Source organism: Rhamphochromis sp. 'chilingali', assembly GCF_963969265.1.
Source record: "Rhamphochromis sp. 'chilingali' genome assembly, chromosome: 20".
Lineage (NCBI taxonomy): Eukaryota > Metazoa > Chordata > Actinopteri > Cichliformes > Cichlidae > Rhamphochromis > Rhamphochromis sp. 'chilingali'.
This window is the reverse complement of record NC_137947.1, coordinates 138,041-164,518: the sequence shown is the minus strand read 5'-3', so window position 1 is coordinate 164,518 and position 26,478 is coordinate 138,041. Positions and strand designations below refer to the sequence as shown.

General features: G+C 42.2%; 1 protein-coding gene across 1 annotated transcript in view; it reads left to right on the top strand.

Moving 5' to 3' along the window:
* ubr2 (ubiquitin protein ligase E3 component n-recognin 2) overlaps nt 1–26,478 on the top strand; it is a 57,425-nt gene that overhangs the window by 3,841 nt on the left and 27,106 nt on the right. Inside the window, 3 exon segments of the mRNA XM_080869333.1 lie at nt 7,507–7,775; nt 7,851–7,929; nt 9,626–9,739. Of these exon segments, the coding sequence (XP_080725459.1) occupies nt 7,507–7,775; nt 7,851–7,929; nt 9,626–9,739 (462 nt within the window).

Here is a 26,478-nt window from a genome sequence, read left to right as displayed (position 1 = left end):
TCGTGAGGTTGTATACGGTTGACCTAAAGTGAAATTATCCTGTGGAAACAGCAATTTTCATTTTTAGAGCATTTTGAAATCTTTAAAATAGTAGGTCGTATCTTGGCAATTTGAAAAGTCTTTTATTTTGGAAGGCAAAATCAGAATGACTTGATATTGATATGGTATCACTGTGGGGTTGTATACTGTTGATCTAACATGGATTCATCCTGTGGAAATAGCAAAATTCTGTTTAAGACCATTTTGAAATCGTTAAAAAAGTAGGTCGTATATGCTCAATTTGAAAGGGCTTTTATTTTTGAGAGCATAATCAGAATGACTTGATATTGATATGGTATCACTGTGGGGCTGTATACTGTTGATCTAAGGTGGAATTACCCTGTGGAAACAGGAATTTTCCTTTTTAGAGCATTTTGAAATCACTGAAAGTTAGGTCAATTATGGACAATTTGAAAAGTCTTTTATTTTTGAGAGCAAAATCAGAATGACTTGATATTGATATGGTATCACTGTGAAAAAGACTGTGGTTGGAAAGTGTTGATATAAAGTTCAAATAGTATTTGGAAATACGATTTTTGCTTTTAAGAGCATTATTAAGTCATTGAAAGAGTAGTTCAAAAATGAAGATTCACAGGGCTTTTACTTTGAAATCCAAAATAAGATGGCCTTGATAGTGACAGGGCACAATTAGGGTACAAGGCTGTGTCATATAGATCTAACATTAGAGTTTGTAAAGAAAAAAAAAAGCCTAAATTATATGTTATTATGTTCTTAACATATCTGTTAATTCACTCGAAGTTGGCTTTTATTTTGAAATCCGGTTTCCACATCCATTCCCGTAATACTTTGAATACACAGGGAACGTAAAACAAACTGGAGGCTGGCTTGACTGCGAGTCTCGAATTGGAGGCTGGCTTGACACCAGTACCACAATGCAGTTTGCATCCATCCAGAAGTGCTTTAGTGATATAGATATATTACAATATATATTAGCAATAGTATAGATATGTAGGTATATTACAGAAATGGGTCTATTATGGTATGTTATAATGTACACGGTATGAAGTATGTTGTGAATATTCGTACTGTAATGTACAGGCTGTAGTGAGTACAAGCTATGTACAGGCTATGAACAGGATATAACTATGAAAAACTATACAGAATATGAAATAAATAACTTTACAGAAATCTGAGATATACAGCTATACAGAAATGGGAACTATGCAAGTTGTAAACAGTTGTAGAATTAAAAATTATCGAATGTACATAATGATTATTTACACAGAGCTATACAGTAGTGCAGTTAAGATAAGTGAGGGTGTGGATAGTTTCTACAGAGGCTATATAAAGTGCTGGTGGTTGTGAGTGGTGGTTCAGTCCATGTTATTATTGTGTGTTTGAGGGTACAGTTGTCCATTGTGGGTGTGTGTGTGTGTATGTTCAGTCCAGTTCAGGAGTCTGACAGCTGTGGGGAAGAAGCTGTTCCGGTACCTGGTGCCCTCTGGGAGGCTCCTGTAGTGCCTCCCAGAGGGCAGGAGGGTGAAGAGTCCATGTGATGGGTGACTGGGGTCTTTGATGATTTTCCCAGCCCTTTTTAGACACCGCTTCCTGTAGATGTCTTTTATGGCAGGAAGTTGTGCTCCGGCGATGCGCTGGGCAGTTTTCACGACCCTCTGCAACGCCTTCCGGTCCGAGGCAGAGCAGTTCCCGTACCAGACTGTTATACAGTTGGTCAGGATGCTCTCGATGGTGCAGCGATAGAAGTTCACCAGGATGTCTGAGGACAGGTGGTTCTTCCTCAGAGTCCTCAAGAAGAAGAGGCGCTGGTGAGCCTTCTTGACCAGCTTGGAGCAGTTGGTCGTCCAGGTGAGATCCTCGGAGATGTGGACTCCCAGGAACTTGAAGCTGCTCACATGCTCCACAGCCGTCCCCTTAATGTGGATGGGTGGATGTGGGTCAGCATTCCTCCTGTAGTCCACGATGAGCTCCTTGGTCTTCTCGGTGTTAAGCAGCAGGTTGGTTCTGTCGCACCACTCAGCCAGATGATCCACCTCATCGTTGTCACTGATGAGGCCAATCACCGTGGTGTCATCTGCAAACTTAATGATGGTGTTGGAACCATCAGCAGGTCTGCAGTCGTGGGTGAAGAGGGAGTAGAGGAAAGGGCTCATCACACAGCCTTGTGGTACACCGGTGTTCATCGTGATTGTAGATGAACAGTGGTTATCCAGCCGGACATGTTGGGGGCGGTTGGTCAGGAAGTCCAGTAACCATTTGCAGATGAGGGAACTGATGCCCAGGTCTGTCAGTTTCCTGATGAGTTGTGAGGGGTGGATTGTATTGAACGCTGAACTGAAGTCTATAAACAGCATTCTGGCGTAGGTGTTGTTGTTGTCCAGGTGTGAGAGGACAGAGTGCAGTGCGATGGAGACTGCATCCTCTGTGCTCCTGTTCTGGCGGTATGCGAATTGGTGGGGGTCCAGGGTGGGGGGGAGACAGGATTTGAAGTGTGCTAGGACCAGCTGCTCTAAGCACTTAGTGATGATGGGGGTGAGTGCTACTGGGCGGTAGTCATTGAGGCAAGATGGGTTGGAGTTTTTGGGTATCGGGACGATGGAGGTGGATTTGATGCAGGCCAGTACCACAGCGTGGGCCAAGGACAGGTTGAATATGTCTGTGAGCACTCCTGCAAGCTCCCCAGAACACGCTCTGAGAACACGCCCGGGGATGCCATCAGGGCCTGCAGCCTTGTGGACATTGATCCTGCTCAGCACCGCTCCTACATCGGTGGGGGAGAGAGTCAGAGGTTGGTGGTCTGGCGTCATGTCTGCTGTGGTTGTGGGGTTCCCTCGCTCAAAACGAACATAAAAGTTGTTGAGCTCGTTGAGGAAGGAGACATCAGAGGATGCGGGGGAGGGTTTGGTGGTCCTGTAGTCTGTAATGGTCTGGAGTCCTTGCCACATGCGTCGGGGGTTGGAGTTGGAGAAGTGTTCTTCTACCTTTTTTTTGTAATGGTGTTTGGCTTTTTTTGATGCCCTTCTTTAGATTAGCCCTGGCTGTGCTGTAGGCGTGTGCATCTCCTGACCTAAAGGCGGTGTTGTGGGCCTTCAGGAGGAGACGAACATCCCAGTTCATCCAAGGCTTCTGGTTGGAGTACATGGTGATCCGTTTCTGGGTGGTGACACTATCTGTGGTTTCGGAGATGTAATCCAGTACAGGTCTGTGTGGGTGAACATATTCCAGTCTGTGTTTTTAAATCTGTCCTGGAGCACTGCGTCTGTCCCCTCTGGCCACACTTTAATTGTCCTCACAGCAGGTTTCACACGTTGGATGAGTGGTGAATACCTAGGTGTGAGGAGATGGTTACGTCGCTGACACAAGACAGACGCCAATTATCAGCGCCGGAGAAGACATCGTGAACGCTTCCTGGGCATCCAGTGAAACTGTTGGGAAGACAATGTTGGAGAAACGTGAACATTTTATTTGTACTGTATATTCTGCAGATTCTGACAGAAATCTGCAGCTATCCTTTGAAGCACCGCTCCTCTAAAACAGCAATAAGGATCATTATTAGGCCAAATGTAGATAACAAAATAACTTTATAACTTAAAGCAAAATTGGGAAACGTAAAGCCCGAAACAGTCAAACAACACTGGTTGCTCTGGGTCTAAACAGAGCGCGTTGTGTGTGACGTCTTCTGTTGCGCATGCGGGCCACTTTGAGGGTTCACACTAGATCGGAATTGAGCATTAAGACCTGCAGTGTGAACGTAGCCTTAGTTTCTAAAGTCAGCTGTTTTGCTGTCACTACACTTGAATCCAGGTTTGATTGGTTCAATGCTGAGAGCCCCGCCCCTTTCATATGAACACATAAAGCACTTTGAGTAGAAAAGCACTATGTAAGAACCAGTCCATTTACAATTTACCAAACTAGTCACAATCGTTGACGGCTAATTCAATAGTCGACGCGTCGTTTGAATCTTTGTAAAATCCTGAAAGACGCAGGCATAAGTAGGTTTTAAGAGTGTAATAACGAACTGAAACAGAAGATGGCAGCAATGAATCTACGAGAATGCCAGCTGCCGTTAAACCCGAAGAAGAAGAAGGAACCTCCGGTCCAAATTCAGGGGCCACATCCTTCGGAGGCCGCATTTGTAGGCTGATTACGTTACAGCGACGTGACGAAGACTGTCCAAATTCAAAGACTGCTGCAAATGCATCCTCCTTTTCCCCAGGATCCCAGGATTCATAGCGCGGCTCAGACAATTCAAGTTTCCAACAATGGCGGCCGCTGCTTAGCTTTAATAGTACACTTATTACTCTTTCTGGGTCACAAAATAAACTTTTAACTCCTGGCACATCATTTTCAGATCACCACAGTCTTTCGCTACTTAGTTAAACATGATATATATAAGTCACTTAGATAACCTAAAAATGTTATTGTTTGACTTTTTTCAGTGTTTTGTTTGTGAGTAAATCGGTTTGCCTGAGATTAAAGTTATTAGATTAGATAAAATAAAACGTTATTAATCCATCGAGTGGGTTCCTCCTTTGTTTTCACACAGCTGAATAAATGTCAAACGGAAAACTGATTAAACAGTAGTGTGAGACGGCCGAGAGTTTACTCCAGTGTCCTGTTATATTTTAGATAGCAAGGAGCAGACGGCCGAGTTTATTAAACTCCACCGAGACAATCTGTAAATTTTATTAAAAGTTTAATAAACTATCATCTGCTCTTTATTGTTAGTTAGCACCTTAAACACTTCACGCTGTCAGCTAATGATAGTTATATAAGAGCAGATGCATGCTGGTTGTAATCAGCTGTACAATTTATGTCTAATGGATGCATGATCTGACCAGTCGACTATTAAAATAATCGTTTGTGGCAGCCCTAATGTCAGCGTTTACTGGTTGTTTGCTGGTTTGTAGCTCAGTGTTTACTGGTTGTTTGCTGGTTTGTAGCTCAGTGTTTACTGGTTGTTAGCTGGTTTGGAGCTCAGTGTTTACTGGTTGTTAGCTGGTTTGCAGCTCAGTGTTTACTGGTTGTTTGCTGGTTTGTAGCTCAGTGTTTACTGGTTGTTAGCTGGTTTGGAGCTCAGTGTTTACTGGTTGTTAGCTGGTTTGGAGCTCAGTGTTTACTGGTTGTTCGCTGGTTTGTATGTCAGTGTTTACTGGTTGTTCGCTGGTTTGCAGCTCAGTGTTTACTGGTTGTTAGCTGGTTTGCAGCTCAGTGTTTACTGGTTGTTTGCTGGTTTGTAGCTCAGTGTTTACTGGTTGTTAGCTGGTTTGGAGCTCAGTGTTTACTGGTTGTTAGCTGGTTTGCAGCTCAGTGTTTACTGGTTGTTCGCTGGTTTGTATGTCAGTGTTTACTGGTTGTTCGCTGGTTTGTACAGGCAGTGCAGAATTATTAGGCAAGTTGTATTTGTGAGGAATAATTTTATTGTTGAACAACAACCATGTTCTCAATGAACCCAAAAAACTCATTAATATCAAAGCTGAATGTTTTTGGAAGTAGTTTTCAGTTTGTTTTTAGTTTTAGCTATTTTAGGGGGATATCTGTGTGTGCAGGTGACTATTACTGTGCATAATTATTAGGCAACTTAACAAAAAACAAATATATACCCATTTCAATAATTTATTTTTACCAGTGACACCAATATAACATCTCCACATTCACAAATATACATCTCTGACATTCAAAAACAAAACAAAAACTAATCAGCGACCAATATAGCCACCTTTCTTTGCAAGGACACTCAAAAGCCTGCCATCCATGGATTCTGTCAGTGTTTTGATCTGTTCACCATCAACATTGCGTGCAGCAGCAACCACAGCCTCCCAGACACTGTTCAGAGAGGTGTACTGTTTTCCCTCCTTGTAAATCTCACATTTGATGATGGACCACAGGTTCTCAATGGGGTTCAGATCAGGTGAACAAGGAGGCCATGTCATTAGTTTTTCTTCTTTTATACCCTTTCTTGCAGCCACGCTGTGGAGTACTTGGACGCGTGTGATGGAGCATTGTCCTGCATGAAAATCATGTTTTTCTTGAAGGATGCAGACTTCTTCCTGTACCACTGCTTGAAGAAGGTGTCTTCCAGAAACTGGCAGTAGGACTGGGAGTTGAGCTTGACTCCATCCTCAACCCGAAAAGGCCCCACAAGCTCATCTTTGATGATACCAGCCCAAACCAGTACTCCACCTCCACCTTGCTGGCGTCTGAGTGGGACTGGAGCTCTCTGTCCTTTACCAATCCAGCCACGGGCCCATCCATCTGGCCCATCAAGACTCACTCTCATTTCATCAGTCCATAAAACCTTAGAAAAACCAGTCTTGAGATATTTCTTGGCCCAGTCTTGACGTTTCAGCTTGTGTGTCTTGTTCAGTGGTGGTCGTCTTTCAGCCTTTCTTACCTTGGCCATGTCTCTGAGTATTGCACACCTTGTGCTTTTGGGCACTCCAGTGATGTTGCAGCTCTGAAATATGGCCAAACTGGTGGCAAGTGGCATCTTGGCAGCTGCACGCTTGACTTTTCTCAGTTCATGGGCAGTTATTTTGCGCCTTGGTTTTTCCACACGCTTCTTGCGACCCTGTTGACTATTTTGAATGAAACGCTTGATTGTTCGATGATCACGCTTCAGAAGCTTTGCAAGTTTGAGACTGCTGCATCCCTCTGCAAGATATCTCACTATTTTTGACTTTTCTGAGCCTGTCAAGTCCTTCTTTTGACCCATTTTGCCAAAGGAAAGGACGTTGCCTAATAATTATGCACACCAGATATAGGGTGTTGATGTCATTAGACCACACCCCTTCTCATTACAGAGATGCACATCACCTAATATGCTTAATTGGTAGTAGGCTTTCGAGCCTATACAGCTTGGAGTAGGACAACATGCATGGAGAGGATGAAGTGGACAAAATACTCATTTGCCTAATAATTCTGCACTCCCTGTATGTCAGTGTTTACTGGTTGTTAGATGGTTTGTATGTCAGCGTTTACTGGTCCTTAGCTGGTTTGTAGCTCAGTGTCTACTGGTTGTTTGCTGCTTTGTAGGTCTGTGTCGGCCTTTTGTCTGTATGCTGTCCCCTGGTAACCAGGTCAGTGTGTTATTCTGACTGAGTGGCTGTGACAGTCTGAGCTGATTATCAGTGACCTGCAGCTCCTATTTCCTGTCAGCGAGCAGAGCCACCGATCTCCATCTGTCACTCTGTTTTTGTTACTTGTATTACATTTAAGCAACACTTCAAAAACCTTCACCATTACTCACCTGTCAGTGCACGCCACAGTGCCACAATTTGAAATTGTTGCACACAGGTGTGAATTTGTACACACCTGTGTGCTGCAGGTGTCTGTTGTGAACAATGAGCTCGAGTTTATTAAAGAATAACTGAAGCTGATGTTTTTTCGTGCTTTGTTTGCCAGAGCACTCACAGTCGTACTGTTTAACCACTGTTCATTAAAGCATGTGTGAGCCGTCACTGATCTCCACCTCTTCCTCCATCTCAGCGGTGGCTCGCAGCTGCCGACCTGCAGCAGGAAGTGTGCCGTCACCTGGCCATATACGTACCCAGAATCTTTTGCTTGGGGCTGAGCAGCAGTGACAGAGAGGAGCAGAGGGAGGAGCTCGCTTGTCAGCTCCTCCTCCTTGCACCACTGGAGTGGCTCCTTCTGGGGGAGGAGCCAGCAGGTGGCCTGGCGCTGCTGCAGGAGAACAACCAACCATCAGCGCTTTGCGGGCACGTGTTTAAGGTGGGAGAGCCCACCTACTCCTGCAGGTAGGAGACGCACGTCCACAGGTGACACATGCAACACAGGTGACTCATTTTAAGTGATGATCTGTGTGTGTGCAGGGAATGTGCGGCCGACCCGACATGTGTCCTCTGCATGAAGTGTTTCTTGGGCAGCGTTCATAAAGAGCATCGATACAGGGTAAGCGCGCGCGCACACACACACACACACACACACACACACACACACACACACACACACACACACACACACACACACACACACACACACACACAGAGTTTGGTCATCATGGGTATATGGCGTCCTCTGTTATTCAGTGGACATCACAGTCTATGTGTTGGAAGACAGCGGTTAAGGTTTTTAAGAAGTTACTGATATTTACAGAGTTTTAAAAGGATAAAATAGTTAAAGAGGTTTAAAATAAAGGAGGAGGTCAGTTTAAGAGAACACGCCGAGCAATAATCCAGTAACTCAGGTGTTCTTGCTCAAGTGCTGCAGATGGAACAGAGAAGAGGAGGAAGACCATCTCGGACTTGATCATCATCAGCTGGATGTGTCTGACCTCAGATCTACAGAAAATAAACTGCTTAAATACGTGAAAGGGACACTTTAAAAGAAACAAACGTCAGATCTCAGATGTAAAACAAAATCCTTATCCTGGATAGCTGTACTGATATTACTTGGGTAATGTGTTGGGAAAGAAAAGAAGCCACATCGTTTGATAGACAGAAAAATGACCAACCCTCCCGATATGCCCGATGGGGATTTTTCGTTTTTATGGGCCAATGTCTTTTTTTTTTTTTTTTTTTTTTTTTTTTTTTTTGGTTCGTTTTTGTAACGGTATAAACAATGAAAGGGGGTGGATTGGCCAACTGGTCATGATCGACTCTGGGCTGGACTAATTACAGCCGAGGAGGTCGGCTGCGCCCTCCCTCTGAAAGCAGTCTTATTACCGAATATTACTGAGGTGAAAAGGAAGCGATTTGTCCTGGACTTCAGCTAGAATGAAACAAAGACACAAAGCTGGACTTATTCCTCCCACTCCTGTTGCTACTTCAATCATGAAACTGATCAAATTGGCTTTGGTGTTGCAAGTCCCCTCTCTCTTGTTTGATTATTGCCCATAAAGCATAAAGATTTTGACTCAGTCTGCACTCCAGATGGGTTAATTGTTAATCGCGTTAGTCGTGATGACTGTGCATTAACGCTGACAGCACTAAAAAAAATATAAAGTCGGGATGAAAGAGGTAAATTTGGGATGAAAGAGGTAAACCTAAGGATGTAACCAAAGCGGTGTGCCACTTGTGCAGACGTAAAGTGCGAGCAGAGTACTCAAACACGACTAACTTGTATGAGCATCTCCGTGTCCACCGTCCGGCTGAGTATGCGGCTATCACCAGCTTCTGCAGCTCCATCATTTGGGCATACTCTGAGGAGGGGGCATTTGCTCTCAGATGAAAGAGGGTGCTGTTAAAACAGCGGTATTAATTTTTATTTTCCTGTAATACCCGGTGGGCCGGTCTCTAGTCAAAATGCCTGGGCTGATTTTTTTTTTTTTTTTTTTTTTTTTTTTTTTTGTCCCAGTCCAGCCCTGCCTTGCGAACGGCTGAATTCAAAGAAACCCCCAAAAATCTAAATGAAAAAATGATCCTAGGCTAGTCCATTTTGCTGAAATTTAATTGGAGCAACTAAAAATGATACTCAGTTATTTGTAGGTCTGATTCTGACTGTTTGGTTTAAGACAATCAGACCACCAGCACATCTGCTGGTGGTCTGATTGTAGCTCTGGCAGCTCTCATCCTGTTCGTCCCTAAACAAATGAGCAGAGAACTTTTCTGGGTTTTTTGTGTGTGTGTGTGTGTGCGCGCGCGTGCAGATGACAACGTCCGGAGGAGGTGGTTTCTGTGACTGTGGAGACTCTGAAGCCTGGAAGACCGGCCCTTACTGCCAGAAACACACACCGGGAGATGGCAACCAGGACACCGAAGAGGTCAGACTGATGTCTCTCTGTGACTCTCTATTCAATTCAATTCAATTTTATTTATATAGTGCCAAATCACAACAACAGTCACCTCAAGGTGCTTTATATTGTAAGGTAGACCCTACAATAATACATTCAGAGAAAAACCCAACAATCATATGACCCCCTATGAGCAAGCACTTTGGCGACAGTGAGTCCAGCCTGGAAGTAATAAATGCATGAACTAGTTTTTCAGCGTCACTCTGAGACAGGATATTTCTAACTTTAGAGATGTTGCACAAATGGAAGAAAGCAGTCTTACATATTTGTTTAATATGTGCGTTGAAGGACATGTCCTGGTCAAAAATGACTCCAAGGTTCCTCACAGCGTTACTGGAGGCCAAGGTAATGCCATCCAGAGTAAGAATCTGCTTAGATACCATATTTCTAAGATTTTCAGGGCCGAGTACAATAACCTCAGTTTGATCTGAATGAAGAAGCAGAAAGTTAGCGGCCATCCAGGTCTTTATGTCTTTAAGACATTCCTGCAGTTTAACTAATTGGTGTGTGTTATCTGGCTTCATGGACAGATAGAGCTGGGTGTCATCTGCATAGCAGTGTAAATGTATGCTATGTCTTCTAATGATGCTGCCTAAGGGAAGCATGTATAATGTAAACAGAATTGGCCCTAGCACTGAACCCTGTGGAACTCCATAATTAACCTCAGTGTGTGAAGAGGACTCTCCATTTACATGCACAAACTGGAGTCTATTAGATAGATATGATACAAACCACTGCAGTGCAGTACCTGTAATACCTACAGCATGTTCTAATCGCTCTAATAGGATATTATGGTCGACAGTATCGAACGCTGCACTGAGGTCTAGCAGGACAAGCACAGAGATGAGTCCACTGTCAGAGGCCATAAGAAGATCATTTGTAACTAGGGCTGTGCGATATGACTAAAATCTCATATCCTGATATAAGACATCTATCGTCTGAAAACGATATAAATCACAAAAATGTAACATTTTCTGTAAATTCTGTGAATCTCGGGCAGCTCGTCTTGCGTGAAGTGTTTCCAGCTGCGCGTCATGTTGCTGGAGTCGAGTGTTTTATCCGATGCATGAAACGATACATTTTTAGACATAAGTTGTAACGGCCGCCGTTTTCTTTGTAAGTATTTATTACACGGCGTGCTATGGGGAAAAGCCTGTTCTAACGTTTGAGTCTAAGGTTTAATTTTAGCATCTGGCGGCTCTTTTTTAATTCTCATCCGTAAACAATCTGCTCTTTCACGTGATTCAGTTTATTTTGAAAAGTCTCAACAAGATCTTGAGCTTTATTGTGAAAGGTTTATGTGGAACATAAACAAACGGACACGGATGCTGTTACCGTCGTTGTTGTTAACCACAACGCATAAAAACAGGCACTTGTCCGTCCGTAGTGTGGTTATATTAAATATAAGAGAAAGAGAGAACTTTAAGAAATTAATATAGTGACCATCAAAATGGTGAAAAAATATTGCCGTAAACAGTTTATTTTGCGACACCACGAAACAAATGATAGCATAAAATGAAACGATAGATGTTTTTATATCGTCATCCGATATATATCGTTATATCGAACAGCCCTGTTTGTAACCTTCACTAAAGCTGTTTCTGTGCTGTGATGAGCTCTGAAACCTGACTGAAACTCTTCAAATAAACCATTCCTCTGCAGATGATCTGTTAGCTGTTTGACAACCACTCTTTCAAGGATGTTTGATATAAAGGAAGGTTGGAGATTGGCCTATAATTAGCTAAGACTGCTGGGTCTAGAGATGCTTTTTGAGTAAAGGGTTAACTACAGCCAGCTTGAAGGCCTGTGGTACATAGCCGATTATTAGAGATAGGTTGATCATATTCAAGATCGAAGAACTAATTAATGGCAGGACTTCTTTGAGCAGTTTTGTAGGAATGGGGTCTAAAAGACACGTTGATGGTTTGGAGGAAGTAATTATTGAAGTTAACTCAGAAAGATCAATTGGAGAAAAAGAGTCTAACTTAACATCAATGGTACTAAGAGTAGCTGTAGATAATATTACATCTGTGGGATGATTATTGGTAATTTTTTCTCTAATGATAAAAATTTTATTTGTGGGGGACTTCTGGTGAGCGCTCCAAGATGGCGGATTAACTTTTTGTCCGCTCCTGATCATAAGTGAGGAAAACTCCACAAACTCGATACAATAAACGTATTCATACTGACGATGATATACAATGCGTGGAGGCAGATGTAAAAAGACACAGGTAGCTCCAAAAGTTACGGAGAGGCAAAAGACACCTTACGCGACGGTGACGGAGCTAGCATGAAGAGGAGCACGGAGCAAAGTGAGGAAAACGAGCTAACAATGGCTAAAGCAATGCAAAATTTGAGCGATAACATCCGAGAGATGAGGAAAGAAATCAAAGAAGATCTGAATAACCTAAAGGCTGAGATGAATCAGAAGCTACAAGATGCCATCGTGGATATTCTTAATCACGCCACTAGGCTAACTGAAGCAGAACAACATGTGAACGAATTTGAGACAGTGAATGTGGACCTGAGAGATGCGCTAATTCACTGTCTGGACCAGCAGAAAACTCTCCAGACCAAAGTCACGGACCTGGAAGGAAGATCGCGCCGCAACAACCTCCGTATATACGGAATTAAGGAAGGTGCTGAGGAGAATGATATGATGGCATTCATTAACAACTTCATAAAGAAAGAACTTGCCCTTTCCGAAGATGAGGAGTTGCAGATTCAGCGTGCTCACCGATCACTGGGACCAAAGCCGCAAGACATAGCGATTGCAAGGTCTATTGTGGTTAATTTCCAGAGGTATGACATAAAAGACAAAATCCTGAGAGCAGCTTGGGCTAAGAAAATTTCTTATGAGGGCAAAACTATCACTTTTACACACGACTTACCGACTGAGATTAACAACAAGCTCAAAGAATAGAAGGACATTAAGAAGATCCTCAAAGAACAAAAAATTTGTTTCCAGACACCATACCCAGCTAAAATGAGAATTCATATGAAGAAGCGGGGTTACGCTGTGGAGATGCCACGCTGCGGGGACGTCAACTGGGAACAGGTTCTCACCCGAAGCGCACACTGGGAGAAAATGGATAGCTCACACTCCGAACGTGTCCGCGGAAGGCTTCGTGGATTTCTCAGACAATAAGTATTAACTATCTTGTGTTAAGCCTCACTGGACTAAGCGGCTAAAATACCTGTTTTGGCTCTGTAAGTACTGTTTCCTAATCTCAGTTTAATATAATAGAGGAAGAGGTGTTTACCTTTCTATTACATCTTATTTAAGATTTATAAAGAAATACCTCTACCATATGCTGGCATTGTACGTATTGCTCCAGTAACATTTTTACTTTATACCATTTTTTGCGTTAGACCTGTGTCGTGTAAAACAGACTATGTTGATCAGGACCGAGAGAGATATACTTAAAATGCGCAGAGACAAGAGAAAGCTGCTGGATGCAGCGATGGAGCTCCTATATATGGTAGGATTTTTTTTCTCCAATATTGTAAGAATGGACACTATAGAATGACAGGGCACTATAAAGCCCCAGGAGTGGAAGTCAAGGTAACATATGTTCAGTTTTTGTGGTTAATCTGTTCTTATAGTTCTAACTATGTTCAGAGCGTCGACATAAGTGGTTGGAAATACCTGTATGAGTAACTGTGACTTTAGAGCAGCTTCATGGAATGTAAATGGACTTAACAACCCTGTTAAGAGGAGTAGAGTCATGTCTAAGATAAAGCGGGGAAAAATACAGATTGTGTTTCTCCAAGAAACTCATTTATCTCAAACAGAGCATGAGAAGTTAAAGAAGTTTGGATTCACAAATACATTTTACAGCTCTTTTAAAACAGGTAACAAAAGAGGAGTTGCGGTATTGATACACAACTCCCTACATTTTGAACTTACCAGACAAGTAAAGGATAATGAAGGCAGATATGTGTTAATTCAAGGTAAAATAGAGGGCAAAATGGTAACTCTTCTTTCAGTCTACCTACAACCAAATTATGATTTGAAACTTCTTAAGAAAATCCTTGAATTGATCTCCTCGGAGTCTCAGGGTGTGTTAATATGCGCAGGGGACTTTAATACAATCATGCATAAGGATGATACCTCTAATAATAAGAGGATAGTGACTTCACAGAGTAAATTGCTAAGAAAGGGCCTGGATGACTTGGGCTTATTGGATATTTGGCGAGAAATGCATCCAAAGCATAGAGATTTTACTTACTTTTCACCCCCCCATGCCATATATTCAAGAATAGATCTTTTCTTTGTCTTTAGAAATGATAGACATAGGGTAAAAAGTTGTGACATAGGCACTAGGAATATGTCAGACCATTCACCAATTTATCTAACAATTAACCTAGAGACTAGACCAAAAAAAACTGTATGGAGGCTAAATACAGGTCTACTTAACAATAAGGCTATTATAAAAGAGATAAAAGCTGAAATAAAATATTTTCTAGAAATAAATGATAATGGCCAGGTAAATCCTAACATTTTATGGGACACCTTAAAGGCAGTTGTTAGGGGCAAATTTATATCACTAAGTGCAGCTCTGAAGAAAGCTAAAGAGAATCAGCTGAATGGACTTGAAAATACACTAAAAGATTTAGAAAACAGACACAAAAATACTCAATCTGACCAGACCTTGAAACAAATTCAGAAAATTAAAAAACAAATTCTTGATATATATCAGGAAGAAGAAGAGAAAAAATACAAATTTATGAGGCAATCATATTATGAAACTGGGCCAAGGGCAACAAAATTACTTGCTCGAAAACTTCGTAAAAGGCAAATGACGCATTCTATGTGCTCAGTCCTTGGTCCCCAAACTGGGAAATTACAAAGTGACCTGGAAGGAATTGACTTGGCATTCCAAACCTATTACAAAATGTTATACGCACAACCTGCACAAGCCAATACAGAAGATATGAAAATGTTTCTTAATTCATTAGATTTGCCATCAATTGGCGAGTGTCAAAATGAATGCCTAACCAAACAGATTCAGAAAGAAGAACTGGAAATGGCCTTAAAGAAACTAAAAAATAACAAAACACCAGGTACAGACGGCCTGCCGGCTGAGTGGTATAAAGCATTTGAGGTGGAGGTGCTTCCAGTTTTGCTAAGGTCATTGAACTGGACATTAGAGAATATGTCCACCCCCCCATCATGGTCTGAGGCAATCATAACAATTATACCTAAAGACGGTAAGAATAAAATGCTGTGCAGCTCATATAGGCCGATATCAGTCCTAAACCAAGATTATAAGCTTTATGCCTCAATTATATCTAATAGGCTAAACTCGTTAATCCCAGATTTGATTGATGAAGATCAAACTGGATTTGTTGGGGGCCGGCAAATCCAAGACAACATAAGACGCTCTCTCCACATAATCAATAATGTAAGAGAAAATAATCATAAAGCGGTACTAATTAGTCTGGATGCCGAAAAGGCCTTTGATTGTGTCAGCTGGTCGTATTTGTTCTTGGTCTTAGAAAGGTTTGGTTTTGCTGAAAACTCCATTAACAGTATTAAGACATTATATTTAATGCCTACCGCGAGAATCAAGATAAATGGACGAGTCACGGACCGTGTAAAGTTGGAAAGATCTACTCGTCAAGGTTGTCCCTTGTCTCCGACTCTTTTCGCTCTTTACATTGAACCTTTAGCACAAGCAATAAGAGAAAATAATAGTGTTCATGGGGTCGTAGTTAATTCAAGAGAACATAAAATAGCACTATATGCTGATGATGTCCTCTTGTACTTGTCGAATCCAGACCAGTCCATCCGGACCCTTTTAGATTTGCTGGGAAGGTTTGGGATGTATTCTGGTTAAAAACTCAACATAGGAAAAACACAAATTTTGAGTTTTAACTATAGCCTGTTGAATGAGGTTAAATTATTATTTTTTTCTGTTGATTGGTCTCTGAAAGCAATTAGATATTTAGGAGTATGGCTGACTAAATCGTTAGATGACTTGTATAAAAAAAACAACTTTGAACCCGTGAGCCAAAAGATTAAAGAGGACCTCACTCAATGGTCAACACTTGTTTTTGATTTTAGCGCGAGAATGGAGGTCATTAAAATGTCAGTCCTACCCAGACTACTGTATCTGTTTATGTCTCTGCCTATCAAAATCCCCAAATCTCAGTTCCATGTCTGGGACAAACAAATATCTTGATTTATTTGGAGGGGGCGGAAACCTAGAATTAAATATAGCACATTATTATTCCATAAAGATAAAGGCGGCTTCTCCCTCCCAAGTCTCAGGGATTACTACCTTGCTGCTCAACTCAAAATAATTATACAATGGTATGTTGACACTTATGGGGCCCGATGGAAAGACATTGAGAATATGTGTGGGGTCATTCCAATACAAGCCTTGATAGGAGATCGGAAGCTGGCAAGAGCCCACCAGAAAGAACTGAACCCTTTCACATCTTTTACATTGCTTATCTGGTTTGAGATAGTGAAGGAACTAAATCTAAGGAACCACATTCAAGTACTTAAGTAGGTGGCTTATGACTCTGAGTTTAAACCAAACCAATTGGATTTACAATTTAAGAATTGGTCGCATAAAGGCAATGTATACTGTAAAATACTGGATAAGAATGGCCTGCAAAGTTTCCAAACATTACAAGAAAAATATGAACTAGGAAAAAGGGATTTTTTTTTCAGATACCTACAATTACGGCAGTATTTATCCTCAAAAGTGACTAAAGAAATTAATACACAACCCAATGAAATAATTAATCTGATTTCACAAACATATTATAAGGGCTGCAAGTCAGTTATCTCTAAACTCTACCAGGGCATATTGAAAAGTAGGGGAACCTCAACAGCTTACTGTATATAAAGGAAAGATGGGAGAGAGAGTTGTCCTCAGTTATAACTTCTGAGCAATGGGACAATATGTGTGAGACTGCCAGTTCAACCTCATCCTCTGCATACTGGCGAGAATTTAGTTGGAAAAATCTGGTACGATTTTTCATAACACCAAAACAACAAACACGGGGAAATTCTTCATGCTGGAGGAGCTGTGGGGAAACTGTTGCAAACCATACCCACATATTCTGGTCGTGTCGAAAAATTTTGGGAAGATGTTATATCAAAGATAGAACAGACTATAGGCTTTAAATCAAAACAACGGCCTGTCATAACATTTTATTTAGGAGACCTACCCGAAGAATTAACAAGCAATGACAAATATCTCCTGAAGATTCTTACTGCTGCAGCAAAAAAAGCAATTACTCGTAAGTGGCTCTGTACTGACCCCCCTGTTCTGGACGACTGGTTGAGCGTTGTTGAGGAGATTCATAAAATGGAAAAACGTACCTTTTTGTTAAGACTGCAGGCTAATATTTATACCACAAGATGGTACAAGTGGTTGAAATATATCCGAAATTAGAATGTTGTTTGTTTTGTTTTTTGTTTTTAAATTAAATTTATTTTTTCTTTCTCCTGTTTGTGCCTACTCTATATAAATACACACACACATATACATCTATATAAACCTCTGTATGCCTCTCCTAGGCTGCTCTTACATCTGTAGATCTGCTGTCAATTCATGAATATAAAGTCATGTTCTCACTGCCAGAATTGCTTTGTGGGAAAAAGCTGTGCTTTTCAGTCAACTGCTTGTTTTGTTATTGTTGTTTTCGGTTGTTTGTTGTTTTCCTTTTCTGTTGTAAAAATATGTAAAACCTTTATTAAAAGCTAAGTAATAAAAAAAAAAAACATTTTATTTGTGAAGAAGTTCATGAAGTCATTACTAGTTAACGTTAAAGGGATGGTTGGCTCAACAGAGCTCTGACTGTTTGTCAGACTGGCTACAGTGCTGAAGAGAAACCTGGGGTTGTTCTTATTTTCTTCAATCAGTGATGAATAGTAAGATGTTCTGGCTTTGCGGAGGGCTTTCTTATAAAGCAGCAAACTATTTCTCCAGGCTAAATGATGATCCTCTGAATTTGGGACACGCCATTTCCTCTCCAGCTTACGAGTCATCTGCTTTAGGGTACGTGTTTGAGAATTATACCACAGAGTCAGGTACTTCTGATTTGAGACCTTAGTTTTCACAGGAGCTACAGCAGGGGTGCCCAATCCCGGTCCTCGAGAGCTACCGTCCTGCAGCTTTTAGATGCATCCTTGTTCCCACACACCTGAATCAAATGAATGGCTCGTTATCAGGCCTTTGCCAAACATGATGGCATGCTGAAGAGGTAATCAAACCATTTGATTCAGCTGTGTTGGAGTAGGGATGCATCTAAAAGCTGCAGGATAGTAGCTCTTGAGGACTGGGATTGGGCAGCCCTGAGCTACAGTATCCAGAGTCGTACGTAGTGAGGAGGTGAAATTATTAACAAGATAATCGACCTCTGTTGGAGTAGCGTTCAGATAGCTGCTCTGTGGGCTGGCCTTGTGTTTTGGTTTTTCTGTTACCTGTTTCTTGCAGGTAGGTGGAGCTGACCCAATTATAGATGCAGCACACCTGAGAAGGCCAGTCCCAGTGTATATAAAGACACCTTGACTGAACCAGCTGTCTTGCTCTGGCTCTGTCTGTCTGGCACCCATCATATTCATTTGGAAGTTTCAGTTATGGCTGTTATGTCCTTTAAATTGTGTTTAAGTTGCTTTACCTTATTTTCATTAAATATGTCTTACAGCCTTTAAATGAATTTTAGGTGAATCAGGTTATGATCTGACTTGGTAGGTCAGATCATAACCTGATTCACCTAACCCCTCGCTATGTGCCAATTGTGAGGAGGGAACCTGTGACCACCAGGACTGTTAGGAGGTGGTCAGAGGAGGCAATAGCGGAACTACAGGGCTGTTTTGAGGTGACCAACTGGGAAACACTCTGTGAGCCTCACGCTGAGGACATCAATGGGCTTACTGAGTGTATCACAGGCTACATAACTTTCTGCACCGACTCCATTGTTCCAGCTCAGACTGTTCATTGTTACCCAAATAACAAGCCGTGGGTGACTAAGAACATCAAAGCCCTCCTCAACAACAAGAAGAGGGCTTTCAGAGGGGGCAACAAAGAGGAGGTGAGGAAGGTCCAGGTGTTACTAAAGGACAAGATCAGAGAGGCTAAGGACAATTACAGGAGGAAGCTGGAGTGGAAACTCCAGCAGAACAGCATGAGAGAGGTGTGGAGGGGCATGAAGACCATCACTGGATTCAGGCCAACCAACAGCAGGGGAGCTGAGGGAGGTGAGAATAGAGCCAATGAGTTTAAACTGTTTTTCAATAGATTCGACACCACAGTGTCTGCTCCCACCCCCACAACCTCACCTGTAGTCAGCCTGGAACCCAGAGCCACACCACTGTGCCAGCCTCTCTCTTCACATGGCGCTGTTGCCTCCTGTGAGATTCCTGACACCCCACCCATCACCTTCACTCAATAGGGCTTTGGAGTTGACGTCACGCCGCAATGCATTATGGGAGCGCAGCGCCATTTTCGGGGTCTACGAATCAACACAAACACACTGTGTTGGAACGACGACTACAAGAAAGATGCTTAAAAGCAGCTCAAAAGAGAATGAACTGTATAGAGACCGATTGCGTCCAGAGGCGAAGCAGCGGTACTTGCAGAAAAGAGCGTGCATTGGAAATGTGGACCCGTATGAAATACGGCCGTGGAGTAGAAACCCTGAAGACCAACCGCTACTGACGTAGCCTGACCTTGTCTGTGGAGTCAGCGCGTACAAGTCGTCATTCAAACAAAGGTAAGTCAGCTTGAGTACTGCGAGTGAAATGCGTTTGATTTCCCTGCAAACATTCACATTAGTGCAGCACAAATTCATTCATGAGGGGAAATTACAGTGAGAACATGCGGAGGCTGTTAGATGGATAACATAGTGAGTTCAGTGCATTGATGTGACATTGTCCTGAAGGATTGTTGTTCTTTATGGTTAAAGAAATTGCACTAATTTATTCATATTTATTATAAATAATCCTAATTATACATCTTGCTTCCATGTTTGTGTCCTGTGTCACTAAAAATACATTTTATTTTAATTTTATACATTGATTAATGACCTGCAGAATCTCCTTATCATATTAAGTGATTCATAATTGTCACTTTATGCTTTCTCCATCTCTAAAGTGATGACATCCTTGCATTACATACTTTAGGTTCATTTTCTGCAGGCAGATTTACACTATAACCTGCAGCGTTCTATAGATGGACACATAAAGAAATGAAAAATGACATGTATGTGCTAACTTTCTAAACACTTTGTTACATTTATGATAAAGTAGATAAAACACATTTACGTCGGCCTTGGCTCATTAGTTCTTGTCTTTAAATGAACTTTGTCTGTGTGTGTTTCAGGTCCTGCACTCTCAAAGACTGAATGAACCAGCATTGCAGCCATGGGTCACTGTGAGCATCACAGGGAAGGTTGAAGCCGCCCACTGCACCTGTAAGGCCGGAGTCGCGGAGACCTGCACCCACGTCACTGCTCTTCTGTTTAATGTAGAAGCAACAGTGTTTATCTGTGGCACAAGGACTGTTACAGATGAACCTGCATACTGGGTTTTGCTGGGTAATGTGACCAAGATACAGCAAGAGGTTGGCCATAAGATAGACTTCTCCTCTTCAGCTGCCCAAAAAAGGCTCTTGATCAAAACCTAAACAGACCATCTGTATTGACAGGTAAAAGGAGCCGTCCTCAAAACAGAAAAATCCCACCTGCTACTGTGGAGGAGTCGTCACTGCTATTGGATACTTTGCTGGAACACAGTAAAGCTGTGGGTTGTGGGAATGACCCATAATGTTTTATCTAGGGGTCTAGATTTATGCCTGTAGTGCACTGCTGTGTAAATAATTTGCATTTACTGAATATGTACTATATATGTATATGTACATTTACTGAATATGTACTGACTGAGTCCCACTGTTCAAAAGTTGAATAAAGAAACAAACTAATTTTTGCCTTTTTATTTTATTTTTATTAAAACCACCTTATAGAACATCACATCAGTTACAATGTAGAATCCATGTCATTTATAGTTTACAAATGACAAAATGTTTACACAAAATCATGAGTGTTTACATGATATCACCCACTACTAACATTACTTTATTTACTGTATCTTTTGAAAAAATACAGCAATTTTAACAGCACAAGACTTAAGAATATTTAACAGGAGCAGGTTTCATTCTTCCCTGGTTTTATTATCACACTGTTCACCAAAACGCAGCAAACCTTCACCATCTTATCCAGGAGGGTCACCTCTTCACCCTCACATGGAAGAAGTAATCTGATTGGCATGGTGGTATGTTTGAAGCAGGTCCCTTGTGTAGCGCTGGAACCCAGTCACGATGTTTCATCCATTTCATAGGTTGGTTTGCTGCAATAATGCCAAATAATTAGCAACTCTATAAATAGAAGGTAGTTCTGCAAAATCACTCAGTAGGATGTTTGTTCTAATTTGCTATGAGCTCAGAGCGCATCGAAAATAAAACTAATAGGCTATAAAGAGTGAACATATTTAGAACTTACCGGAATGAAAATGTATGGAGCACCAACAGATATTTGGAGATGGAAGAGAACTGGATATCAGCTCGTCTCACAGCTGCTATCCAGGCTAGATGCCTTCGTTTGGTAACATCGATACACGAGCTGCCTCATGTTGCTTCCAGGTTGGGAAAGAATGAAAAGATAAACCATTTTCAACCTTATTCTCTTGCCGGTCGTGTGATCGTACATTGCAGCCGACCACACAGCAAATACGAACCATGGCTGTTGTGTGTGCCTTCGCTCCCTTTTCACTTGCGCTAGACCCCCAAAATGGCGGATCGGGCCAAAATCCTTTCCACGCCCACCCCTGTGACATCACGCTCCAAAGCCCTATACCAGGTTGAGATGCAAATGAGGAGACTTCACTCAGGCAAGTCTGCTGGACCAGACGGAGTGAGTCCCCTCGTCCTCAAGACCTGTGCCCCCCAGCTGTGTGGAGTCTTTCATAAACTGTTTATGCTGAGTCTGAGTCTGCAGAGGGTCCCGGTGATGTGGAAGACATCATGCCTCGTCCCTGTACCAAAGACGCCACGTCCCAGTGCCCCCCAGGATTACAGGCCCGTGGCACTGACCTCTCACATCATGAAGACCCTGGAAAGGCTCATCCTGGACCAGCTGCGACCCATAGTAAGACCACATCTGGATCCCCTTCAGTTCGCTTATCAGCCTCGTCTCGGAACTGAGGACGCCATCATCTACCTGCTCAATCGTGTCTACACCCATCTGGACCAGCCGGCGAGCACTGTGAGGGTCATGTTTTTTGACTTTTCTAGTGCTTTCAACACCATCAGGCCGACCCTCCTGGGTGATAAGTTAGCAGCGATGCAGGTGGATGCTTCTCTGGTGTCCTGGATTGTTGATTACCTGACAGGAAGACCACAATATGTACGTCTCCCACAGTGAGTGTGACAAGGTAATCAGCAACACAGGGGCACCACAGGGGACTGTCCTCTCCCCCTTCCTCTTCACCCTCTACACCACAGACTTCAGCCACTGCACAGAGACCTCCATCTTCAGAAGTTTTCTGATGACTCTGCGGTGGTTGGATGCATCAACAGGGATGATGAGACAGAGTACCGGGCTGTGGTTGACTCCTTTGTCACGTGTGTGAGCAGAATCATCTGCAGCTCAACGTGGCAAAGACCAAGGAACTGATCGTGGACTTCAGGAAGACCAGGAGACACTTGACCCCTGTTTCAATCCAGGGGGTCAGTGTTGACATTGTGGAGGACTATAAATACCTTGGAGTACACATTGACAATAAACTGGACTGGGCTAAAAACACCACAGCACTTTACAGGAAGGGCCAGAGTCGTCTCTATTTTTTGAGGCGACTGAGGTCCTTCAACATCTGCCAGAAAATGCTCAGGATTTTCTATGAGTCTGTTGTGGCCAGTGCGATATGATAAACACTCGACAAACTCTTGGCTTGTTCTCCTCGTCATCAGTGCGTGTGACGTGATATTGTCGGCATGGCAACATGTTTCATTTAGAAGAATACCACAGTGGCTCTTTGTGAAGTGCCCGCAGGTACAAACGGCTGCCTCTGTGTGATGACGGCATTGTGGACGGTATGTTAGCACCTTAACCATCTGTGGCTCTGTCCGTCGGTCTGACTTAATGTTTTTTAAATTATTGTTAAGTATAAACCTTCCTGCCGTGAACAGAATTAGAAAATCAAGCAAATTGAGCAGAGCTGATGACATGACCCCATCTGTCTGTTCCCCCCCCCCCCCCCTCCCCCCGGTGCTCAGTCTGAACGTGAGTCGCTCCTTTGACCTCGATCATCTGTTCGATGTATTTAAACTTTTCTGCATGTTTCAATCCATTTGATTATTCTCAGTTTAATGTTCACGTCATTCTCCAGAGAGCAAGTGTTCAGGTGAAACTTAGAGTTTTCTGAAGCGAGGATTAGCTGGTAAGCGACGCTGAGTCACCTGTGGTCAGACAGTTTGTACGGAGGGGCATTTTTCTTCCTTGTCCCTGCTTGATTATGTAGGGCCTGGACCTGTGAGACTATGCTACCTCAGGAGTGTTTATACAGACTTTCCAGTTGTTTGGCCTTCTGTCCACACAGTGAGTGGAATTTACAAAGGTCGCGGATCAAAGCTTCAGTTTTTATGTTCCCTAATTTGGGCCATTTCTGTTAATGATTCAACTTCTACCTCGCAGAGCATGGCGCTCTTTAATGCCCAATCAATGACAAATAAAACGTTCTTGTTGAACAATTTTATTCTTTCCAAAAAAAACCTGGATTTCTTATTTCTAACTGAAACCTGGCAGCGCGATGGTGAGTACTCATCCCTCATCGAGCTTTGCCCGGGCGGGTACTCCTTCATCAGCCAGCCTTGGACGTCCGGTCAAGGAGGTCATCTCACTGCAGTGTTTGGAAGCCGGTTTGACTGTCGCTCAGTAATGGTTCGACATTTTTCATCATTTGAATTACAGCTGGTTAAAATTGGAGATAAAGATCTGTGTTACTGTGCTGTAGTGTATCGTCTACCTGGTCTAAATGGTCAGTTTTAAAGGTGTTCAGTGACTTTTTATCCTCCACCTTGAAGCTGTTCAGACTGGTTACAGTCGGGGATTTTAATATACACATTGACGATGACTCTGACCTCTTTGCCAGAGGTTTCCTTAGCGTCATGGATTCTTTTCATTTTACACAGCATGTGTCTGGTCCCACTAACACCAAAGGACACACACTGGGCCTTGTTTATACTTTAGGTTTAAACAGTGATTTTTTTTGTACTGAGGACATTTTTATTTTGGACCATCGTTGTATTCTTTTTAACTTGTCTTTCCATCTGTCCCTCTCTCCTGTTCAACATGTGGTTAGCTCTCGCATCTTAAATTCCTCTACTGCTGCCAAAATTTCTGATGTTTTTTATTTAGTCTTACCTTCCTATAATTTTGATTTATTAACAAATGTTTTTAATAATCTTTGTCTTTCTATTTTAGACAATGTTTGTCCTGTTTAAACTAGACTAGCTCCGGTTTCAAAGTTGTCCCCCTGGATAAATGACAGCATTTGCTGTTTAAAGCGTTGCTGCCGTAAGGTTGAGCGTTTATGGAGGAAAACTCGTTTGCATGTCCATCTCTTTTATTTAAAGGACCTTTTAGTTTCTTTTAACTCTTCAGTTCAAGATGCGAGGGCTGCCTATTTCTCAGAGCTAGTGTCTTTACTGACTTTTTCAACAAAGAAAGACAATGTGAGGAACAATGTCTCTCCTTCTGTGTCTCTGTTGTCAGCTTCAACTCAAGCTAGGCCTGCTATTTTAGAAAGATTTTTACCTGTGTCCTTACCTGAGCTGTCAAGTTAGTTGATTCAATGAAAGCATCCTCCTGCTCTCTTGATATTTTACCTGGATCTTTGTTTAAAAATGTCTTTCAGTTTATTGGTCCCTGTGTGCTTACAATTATCAATGCCTCACTGGTTTCTGGTCAGGTCCCTGTTTATTGTAAGAATGCTGTTATTCACCCACTGTTAAAAAAAACAACAACAACCCCAAGCTTGACACTTCTCTGCTTAGCAGTTGTAGACCAAATTTAAAACTATCATTCATCGCTAAGATTTTAGAAAAAGTTGTTTCTAAGCAGTTCACAGCTGATTTAGATAAATACAACATTCTCGATAAATTCCAATCTGACTTTCGTAGCGCTCACTCTATTGAAACTGCACTTCTTTAGAGTGTCCAGTGACATTTTGATGTCTTGCTGATGTTGGACCTGACCTGTGCCTTTGGTACCGTCACATTTTGTTACATAGGCTGAGACGCTGGATGGGTATATCGGGGTCTTGTTTGTGTGAACGATCCTTCTCTATGGCTAGCTCTAAGTTCAGGTCCTCCTCCACTTGTCTTGCCTATGGTGTGCCACAAGGTTCTGTGTTGGGACCCTTATTGTTTTTTGTTGTATATACTCTCTCTTCAGGACCTTCTTAGCACAAGGACATTTCGTATCACTGCTATGCAGATGATATTCAGTTGTATATCTCTTTTAAGCCACATGATGTTTCCAAACTACAGATCTTGCATAGGTGCATAGACTCCATGAGAGGTTGGAGGCTGATAACTTTCTTCAACTTAATGAGGAGAAAACTAAAGTCCTTGTTTGTGTTCCTGATAAATTTGTGCCCTTGGTAGTGGAAAATTTAGGCCCTCTTGCTTCATTTGCCAAACCTTCTATCAGGAGCCTTGATGTAACTTTTGACTCAGCTCTGACTTTGGAGGCTCATGTTAAATCTCTGGTCTGCTCCTGTTTTTACCATTTAAGAAACATTGCTAAGCTGAGTACCATTGAGTCACGCTCTGAACTGGAAATAATCATTCATGCATTTGTCTCATCTCGTTTGGACTATTGTAATTCCTTGTTCACCTGTTTATGTAATGCCTCTTTGAAATATCTGCAGGGTGCTCAGAATGCTGCAGCAAAGCTTCAGACCAAGCCTTCCAAGTAATGCCACACCCCTGCTGATATAGCTGCACTAGCTCCCCATAATATTCAGAGTCCACTTTAAGATTATGATTTTGACATTCAGGGCTCTACATGGACAAGCACCAACATACATCAGTGATGTTTTACATCCGTACATCCACAGGTCTCTGAGGTCATGTGATCAGGGCTTGCTGGTTGTCGAGCACACGAGGCTGAAAACAAAAGGCGACAGAGCTTTTGTAACTGTGGCCCCCAGACTGTGGAACTCTCTCCCTTTGAGCCTGAGATCTGTGGACTCAGTGGTCTCTTTTAAAAAACAGCTAAAAACTCTTCTTTTTAAACTTGCTTTTGGTTGATTTTTGTTTTTATGTTTTAGCTTCTGTGAAGCACTTCGTGATTTTATCTTGAAAGGTGCTGTATAAAAATTTCTTTACTTACTTATTCACTTTCAGCAGACCTGAGCGCTGATAAGTTGTCCTCTGAGAGCTCCCCGACTAAAACATTAAAAGGAGGTTCCTATTTGAGGAGGTTCCTAAGCGTCTTTTCAGAGAATATAAAAGCAGCCATGCAAATATTTCCTCCGTTCCCTGGATCCTGTAGTTTGGATTTTATTTTTATTTTTGAGTGGCAGTAATCGTGGGTTGTTTTACTCGGTGTTGGATGGAAGGAAGAAGGATCTTCACAGCTGTGGTCTAAGGAGCTTGGAAAGAAAAACCATTTGACCCTAGAACTGA